The sequence below is a fragment of the Pezoporus occidentalis genome, unplaced genomic scaffold (assembly GCF_034315485.1).
Source record: "Pezoporus occidentalis ecotype Australia unplaced genomic scaffold, CSIRO_AGI_Poc_V1 ctg92, whole genome shotgun sequence".
In the NCBI taxonomy this organism is placed as follows: domain Eukaryota; kingdom Metazoa; phylum Chordata; class Aves; order Psittaciformes; family Psittacidae; genus Pezoporus; species Pezoporus occidentalis.
In genome coordinates this window covers 2,962,219-2,970,932 of record NW_026916284.1, presented here as the reverse complement: position 1 = coordinate 2,970,932, position 8,714 = coordinate 2,962,219, and the positions used below count along the sequence as shown (strand labels likewise).

The 8,714-nt window shown below is 39.6% G+C and overlaps 1 protein-coding gene across 3 annotated transcripts; it reads right to left on the bottom strand.

The window, feature by feature from the left end:
- Positions 1–480: 480 nt before the first annotated feature.
- Positions 481–8,067, bottom strand: TSHB (thyroid stimulating hormone subunit beta). 3 transcript variants are annotated; one of them, XM_062605398.1, is made up of 3 exons: positions 5,582–8,067; positions 1,490–1,652; positions 481–793 (listed from the first exon to the last, which is right to left on the bottom strand). In XM_062605398.1, the coding sequence occupies exons 2-3, from the start codon at positions 1,649–1,651 to the stop codon at positions 551–553; spliced, it is 405 nt and encodes a 134-aa protein (XP_062461382.1). In that variant the 5' UTR covers position 1,652; positions 5,582–8,067; the 3' UTR covers positions 481–550. The 3 variants fall into 3 exon arrangements, with proteins under 3 accessions (XP_062461382.1, XP_062461383.1, XP_062461381.1); XM_062605399.1 differs by lacking the exon at positions 5,582–8,067 and adding an exon at positions 2,475–5,532; XM_062605397.1 differs by lacking the exon at positions 5,582–8,067 and having other exon boundaries at positions 1,490–5,532.
- Positions 8,068–8,714: the final 647 nt, after the last annotated feature.

Genomic DNA, 8,714 nt, shown 5'->3' with positions numbered 1-8,714 from the left:
GTGCTTCATCAAAGTTGGCTACACTGGGGCCCTCAAAAAACCTGAATTACATAGATGAAACCTGAATTACATAGATGGAAAAATACCTTTGCTACTATGAAGGCTATAAATATATGTCAAAATCTAATTTAAAAGTTCAGTACTAAGAATATGCATTGCCTTTTTTAATCTCTGAAATACATCATCTGCCTCTGCCTCAGAGCATCTCTTCAAAAATACCTGGGATTTATGAGCAAACACTTACAGATACACTTGGTATGTTCTTATTCACTTATTAATTAACTTGCTCACTTATTAAACACTTATTCATACACATAATCATTTCTCCTTCTTACCCAAAGTAAGTTACAGGTGGATTCTAAGTACAAACCTGGAGTCCCATGACTCTGCTTTTGCACATGTCACAGGAGACGCGGTTAACTGAAGTAACTAGTGATCAACATCAGAATAAACACTTGTGCACACCCATTTGCAAACCCGTTATGAAATACACTTTTATTTACGTTTAGTTGTAAGCAGAGGTACATTCTGGCTACATTCTGTTGGAGACTTACATGTTACAGAGCTTCTGTGGTTTAGTGCAGTAGTTTGTCCTAACCTTCTCATTAACACAGTCACTATAGTCAGTGTTACATTTACCACACTTGCAGCTCACAGCCACAGGGTAGGAGTAATAAGGGATGGTGTGATGAGGACAGCCTGGAATCAGTGCTGTTTTATACAGCATCTCTTTATATGTGCAAACGTTCTGGGACAGAGCGCTTTTGAGTAGCAGCTTCTTGCCATTGCTGTCCTGTAAAGAAAAAAGAAATGCATTGTTTCACTGAAGCATCTACGAGTGTCAGAGACCTCTTTACACTTAGACTAGCGTGAACGCTTTCAGCATGCTGCTGTTTGGATCTGCAGTTTTGAATCTGTGCATGATTGGGGCTCTCTACCTCAGCAGTTCAAATCACACAAGCAAGGTGAACATATCTATCTGCTTGGCTCAGTGCTGACAGTGCTTTGTAAGCTTAGTGGCTACCTGCTAACCAAGGTGCAACATCAAATGCTACACTGAACAGTGAAGCTCCCATACAGTTTTTGGCATGTCTACTTGTGAGATACTCTCCAAGCAAGCTGTCATAGCAGTAATGGGAGTAGAAGTTACCCAAGGAATTTACATTAAATAAGTTACTAAATATGGTCTACTTCTCACCTGTTCAACCCTGACCCCCCAAACTGAGTACAGAGGCTCTGTAGTGGCAACAGCAGCCAGTTCTCTGCTGTGCTGCTGATGTTAGGAGCTCCCTAGCTCCAGAAGCTTAACATTTCTCCCCCATACCTTCACAACAAGCTAACTCCAAACCAGCATGACAGTGTGATTTTTCTGCCTGTGACAAACAGTATTAGATTTGTATCATTTACACCAATTTCCCAGTGAACATCACTTGTTCTGCAGTGATGGCTGTTACAGAAACAACTGCCTAAATGAGAGTAACCCTTGTACCCGAGTCATGCAGAATCCGGCACAGATGGTGGTGTTGATGGCCAGGCAGTAGGCACATTCCCTTTTCTCCACATGGATTATATACTCTGAAGGAGCACAAAGTGATGCTGTTTGACAAACAGTCAGGCCAAAGAGGAGAGACATCACGAAGAAGGGACTCATGCTGGATGGGGGGAAACAGACAAACAAAGCAAAGTGTCAGTAGAATTAGATGTACCTTCCAGCCCTCCTCTCAGAATTGACAAGAACAGTTATGACAGTCGTAGACTAGAAGTAATCTCCACTTTTTTAGCTGCAGCCAACATCTTTCCCATCTCAGACCTTTAATGGAAACAGTACTAACCATTGGCCAAAAAAGGATAAACAGGCCATCACTGACATACAATAAACTCACTTCCCACCCCACTAAAGCATATTACATGAAACTTCACTCACAAGTGATAAAATGCCGATACAGAAAATAACAGGAGCTAAAGGATTTTAAAATGTGCCATGTGAGAGAACATGAGCTCCAGGATTAACCAGAGATACCAAAATAACCTTGTGGGTTAAAAATAATTTTCTAAAGAAAGCATCTTATAAAATGTGCAAGAGAGAAAAGAAGCAGCTGTGCATAGCAGGCATTGTGCACCTCCCAGTTGGCTCAGAGGCATGAAGAGATGGGAACACTGCCAAGAGTTAAATAATAGATTCAAGCAAATTACAATAAAGAACATCAGCAAAGAGTTCAATTCAACATATCCCCGCTGTTGTGCTGACCTCACTCCTCATACCTGTGGGGGGATCCCGACAACAAAGCTTTGCTTAGCTCCAACACAACTCCAGGGTCTACCCTACATCCTCCAAATTACAGCCTTTAAATGACAGTGTGAACAAACACATGGACATCACCCTCTAGTCTCTTCCAGCTACCTGTTTCCCATTGCAAAAGCCATTCGTTCCACAGCCTGGTTTACCCTGTAGCTGCAAGTCTGGAAAGACCAACCTCTTGTCAGCTGAATTCTTCCCTAATACAGGAACCTGATTCTGCCTTGAGCTGGGAGAAGCAGTGACCCAGCACCAGATCCGTGTGTGCTTTATACTCCCCAGGCTAATTCCAGGCTGATCTTACTGTTTATATAACTGCATCTGAATTGCTGCTTTCTTATCGCAAAGTCATCTATTGAAAATTCATACTGAACCACAAAGCAAATGTGATAGGAACAAATGTCTCCGTAATATCCTAACCTGGAAACTGGAGCTGGAAATCTAATTATTTTAACAGTCATTCTCTCATCAGGCTTTTAAACTGGCCACTGCTTAAAATAAGTTATGTTTGATGAATTTAATCGCTACATAGGACGGCAACATCACGACAGGAAGGGTGGCATGGAAATGGAGTCATCCTGAATTACACAGGACTAATTCTACACCTGTGTTTTGTGGAAATTTAAGGAAGTGTGGCTCACCGTGTGCACTGGTTACCAGGCAGGTACCACTGCCAGAGCAGCACTACACACAGAGTAACAAATCTCAGAGCATTTGTACTCAGTGGGGTGGGTTTGGTGCAGCCTCGCTTATCTAATGAAACAAAACACACAGAGAAATTATCTGGCCTCTAATATATGGAGCAAATAGTAGGTAACAAAGCGATTTGCTCTGGAATAGCAATTGATGGGGGAGAAGCTTTGAAGAAACCACTTGTGTAGCACAATGAGAAGCAAAATACTTCACTAACAGTAGTGAAACTGAGATGTCCACATGGGGGAAAGCACTTATTTTTAGGATTTTGTGTGTGGAAAACCTGAGAGAAAGAAAAGTAAGAAAAGTTTGACAAAGCCACTGACCTATGCTGCTTCATCAGTCTGAGCAGCCTTCTTCCTGTGCTTATTCACTGCAGCTCTGCTAACATCTCCCTTCCGTAAATCAACTACCTGCCACTTGGACCTGGAACTGATACATATCTTAATGCAGGTCAACCACATGCCTGATTTATGTAGCCATAAGCAATATGATAGAGTTGAGTTTGAGCTGGTAAACATGGTCCCTATTGGTGTTTAGCTAATTCCTGAATAACATTGGCTCCTTTTCCTGAGGTTTTGGACTGCTGCACACAACTTTGGGTCCTGGAATAACTCTCCTTTTTTGGATAACATGACAGAGTTCTTGTTCCATTAAGACAAGCCAAATGCTTTCTGTTTTCATGGAGTTTCTACTTCTGGGTTAATTTCTACCATATAACTTCTTAGGAATTAAATGTAACTCTTTGTGGCTTAAGAACATGAGCAGAGTATTAATTGTACTCTCAGTAACATCTGTCCATCCACACTTTGCAATGCAAGTGTAACACTTACTTTGCTACAACTCCCATACATTATTTAACTCTGTTTTCTGACATATTTAAAATGCAGTTAAACATGCAGGTTATACGAGTATACACATACATACACTTGTGTAGATAACAGGTATACATATATACACATTACATATATGTGTATACATGACATAAATACATATGGGTTTGGTTGTTTAAAACTTTAATCAGAGAAAAGAATGTTCATTCTTGGAAATCTTAAAGAGTATTTTAAAGGAATCCTGAAAGGAAAAGGAAATAATTCACAAAACATAATCCTGGAGAGGACAAAAACTGCCCCAAATAAGAATAAAAACTGGCATTCCTAAAGCAGAAACAAAGTGTGCAGCCCTTGCAGCACAGCTGAGGTAGGTGCAGCTGATTCTTCTCTAAAAATTCCACAGTGATTTACAAGCAGTGCTTTAGGCATTTGGAGACACTGGTCACGACAGGAAGACCCTACATCCAGGTTTAACATGTCTTCCACATACCCCTTCAGAATCTAGGCAGAGGTCAGATCACAGTATGAAAGCATATGTAAATCTTTTGCTGCTTCAAAGTGCTAATTCCTCTGATTTGAGACAATTGGGTGTAACTGGGGAGGTTCAGATTAGGAGAAAAAAGGATTTGCTTTAACAAGGTTTAGGGAAATGTCTGCAAACAGCAATAGCAAAGAAAGTATAACAATGCTTGAAAGTCTGTCACAGTGAAGATGAAAAAGGGAATGCAACACTAAAAACTAGCAATGAAAAAAAGGAAAACAAACAACAACCACTGTTAGACGTGAGAAGATGCAGAAAACTTGCATGGGATGCTGGAGATTAGGAAACCAACTTCTGTCAGGCCAGAGGCCAACAGGAACATCCAGGGCCATTGCTAGACAAAGACAAGCTGTTGGTGCAGAGGAAGTGCAAAGTCTTCAGTAAGAACATGTGCATTTGAAAACGGAGTGACTGAACAACCAACATCCACGTTTGCAACAAAATATACTAAATAAATTGTATAAAGAATAAATATTTTTAAATGAACCCCATTAAGTGGCTAATGCTGATTTCAAGAAGTTTGCACCACTGAGGAAATTTCAAAACATTAAGTGCTAATATTATGGCAATATTTAAAGAGAGAATGCTGACCCAGGTAACTCTCCACAAGGAAGCCTGACATCTATCCCTGATAAATCAGGTAAAATAACAGAAAGTTGATACAGGATTTGAGCAATAAAGAATTAACAGATGAGAACATAATGCCAGTCAAGATGGTGTTACATAAAATAGGTCATGCCACACAAACCTGATTTATTCTTTGAGGTGATTACAAATTGGTTGTTAAGGCAATTACATAGATGCAATGGCCTTAGTTCCATCTGTCCAGAGCCCCACTGTCATGAAGATTTAGAGCTCTTAGGGTGGTGTGCTCTGAATGTCAGGAATTATTAATCACTGGAGCAGGTAGTGTAATTTCAGCAGTGAATTTATTTGCTGCAACCCAGCCTTTGAATGCCCTGCAGTGCATTACAGAAATCTCTGAGTATTGAGAATGGAAATTCATCTATATGGAAGCATAATAAACTAGTCTGAATGGACCCTGAGGCTGATGTAACTGCTGCTGCTCCTCACACTCAGGTTAGCTTCACAACAATAATGGCCACAGAACTTCTTGGCTACTACCTCTTCTTTGCTGGCATCATTTTAGCCCACCCATCTGTCAGAGAGGCACTATCACTAGTCATAACATACATACATGTTTCTTCAGTAACTTACACAAACTGTTAAGCTGGTAGGAAAGCTTTTCCTTGACTGTCCTGCTGGACATGACCATAGAGCTCGTTCATTACTGACCCCTCTGAACACTTGATGGGGGTGAGATCCCACTACCTCCTGGGAGCAGCAAGACAAAACACTGTGGCAGGATAACAAAGTCCAGTGTGGCAATCTGTGAGTGCCTGAGGCTTCTTTCATCCAGCTTCCTAAAATCCAGAGTTACAAGTCTGATGCATACAGATCCTTTTCTTTGGTTGCCCCACCACTGACCTGCAGACTGTTCAGTGATAGATGTTTTTAATGTGATTTTACAGCCACCAGCTTTGTAGCCCTGTTCTGGAACAGCCAGTTACACTGTTAATTATTTATCTTTAACCTTTCTGTTAACTAAAGCAATCCATTCACTGACATCAGTTACTTTACTTTTTCATTAAGTGAAAGACAGGATGCTGATGTTCCATTAGAAGTGTTTCAAGTGATCTCTGTAAACAGAATTCAGTAATAGTGAAATTCATGGGTTCATTACCCAGGAATCTCTCTAACAGGCTAGAGATTCAGTGCATATCACGAGATTATGCATACAAGTAACTTAGTAGGATTCTTTGTCATTGACCAATGCCTGAGATAAAAGTAGGAACAATGAGCAGGAGGTATCACATTATTCCTACTCACTCTTCCCCTGTTAGCACAAGGAAACCTTTCTGATCTTACAAGCAGGTTAACACACTAACTCCTGTTTCCACTGAATGCAGTGCTGTAGATATTAAAATGAAACCATGTCCATGCTTGCAAACAGCAGGGAATTAGAAGCTATGCTGATGAAAACCAGACAAAGCCCATCAGATTTCTAAACAGATTAGTATTCTGGTAGAGGAATTACTTCCAACCCCATCCTGTTGCAAACCTCCACTGATAAAAGGAAACAAGATCCTAATATGCTGTCATAGAAACAAGTGGGTTTGCCAGGTTTTGCATTTAAACAGAGTGCAGCTGCTGAATTTCCAAAGCAAGCCTCTGTAATAGCTGGAAACACAGCTCTCAGCTCTTCAATTTCCAGATCCACAGATGACTGCCATTCCCTTTTGTTCCTAGGATTAGATGCAGCATTTCCTATCCACCACAGATTAAGGCAGCAATTCCCTTTGTCATGTATCATATGCCAACAATCTCCATTTGTGGTCTGAAAATACATAATCCTTTTTGCTGTTTGGCTCAGATGATAGAACACTTTGTATTTGGTTTCAGTTCTTTGGAAAGGGCTGGACATTTCTTTTATTCTAAGATACACAATCACTATACTGAGAACATTTAAAACCCCAAACACCTGAGAAGCCTTCTGCAGTGTTCAAATGACTGGACCCACCCAAGAGCACAACAATGAATCCCTGATGAAGATCTGCTGTGCAGACTTGATACTACATGTGTCCATTTTCTAAGGATCTTTTCTTACTTTCCTGAAGGATTCACAAACACTTAACTAATTTCCATTTGCTTTTCCTATGCAAACTGGATTAATGCCTAACAAAGTTGCTTATATTTTCAGTTTCATTTACTATATATAATCTGTGCACAGGAACAGGCATCATATGAAGCAAATATGATTGACATCCTTCCTAGCTGATTATATTTCCTGTAGGATTCCTATTCGGATACTACCAAGATTTCTGTAGTTTTGCAGATGATTTATACATCACACTACCCAACACACTCATGGTATCAGGATGCACCACAGATTCGTAATGCAGCCATGACAGTACTGGAAAATGACAAGGTCCTGATTACTCCTGTTGTAGTCTAGATGTGGGCAGTTCAGACTTGAATTCATATCTGTTCAAGTGGCAAGACTTTTCTCCACCTTCCAGACATTTTAGTTACTGCAAGACTCACTGTGACATGCAGAAGCTCTTACAATAACCAGCATTTCTAATTCTTACTGCTTGGTCCTTGTCATTTCTTCTCGTAGTGTCAGATACTGTACCTATACCACTAGACTGGAAATCAGGTTTGGGAGATACCAAGAAAAAACTCTAATTTTTCATCTAAAGTCTCAATTAAAAATAATTTAAAACCTATGTTTTATAGCAAGGCATTCAAGTATGAATATGGGAAGGCAGCTTGATGTGGATTTTGAATCTTAACTTCAAGATTGGAAAACTGTAGTTCATGGGTCTCTGTGTGAGCCCTGGCTGAGCAGACTTTATAGTAGAAGTCTCGTTATATTCAGAAACACCTAGAATTCTTAGTTTTGCTTGCTCAGTATCTAGCTTAGCAGATGAGTCTGCATATCTGTTGAATCTGATGTCAACAGTCGAAATTAGACATAAGCCATCTTGAAATGAAGTAATAAACACTGGCAAGTGTTCAGGTCTTGTATAAAACACCAGCCCTTTTAAAATAAATGTCAAACTGCACATATAAGTTGTGTTTCCTTTTTCCTGCAGAGGAGCTGAAGAGATATAAGTCACATTGCAAATTAAAATGAGGAATAACTGACTTTGCATGATAGTCCCTGTATCCAGGCAAAAAAGAAGTAACTTGTATATCTGGGAGAGGTTTAAATGGATTATTTTACACTACTACAGTAAAAAAATCTTTCCTGGAAAGAAGGGACATCTGGAAGGTGTGTGTTACAAGCAGCTTCTCTGTTCTGCATTTGTCCTAATTTACACTATTCAAGCAGATTTATTATAAAAACTTAATATCCTGCAAACATTTGAAATCTTTCAAAGCCATTCAAACTTCTCAGAAAATCTGCTTGTGTAACAGATTCTATTTCCAAATATAGAGGAAAAGAACATTATATTTTTTCATATCTCTAGAGAGTATCTGTCAGTTGCATACAATAAAAAATCATTACTAATATCACTGTCAACAGATAAAGCATAAGGAACCCAAGCTACAAGCCTATACCTTAAAGTGCTACGCAAAAAGAATGAAATGCAGATGTTTTCCTACCCACTTCAGACACATTCAGGATTTTAATCTTTCACAGTAATTTAAGATGTACCTGTAGTTTTCTTGTTGTCTCTAAGCTCTGGAGCAGGTTGTTGTTGTGAAACTAGGATTAATCAAGGATTAACACAGAAATATATGTTGTTCTAAACTATTATGCCTGAGTGGCAGAAGCTGTTAG

Coding starts and splice junctions, on each gene's coding strand:
- TSHB (XM_062605398.1), bottom strand. CDS start 1,651: ATGAGTCCCTTCTTCGTGATGTCTCTCCTCTTTGGCCTGACTGTTTGT. Junction 794..1,489: donor CCGGATTCTGCATGACTCGG/GTACAAGGGTTA, acceptor TTTTCTTTACAG/GACAGCAATGGCAAGAAGCT.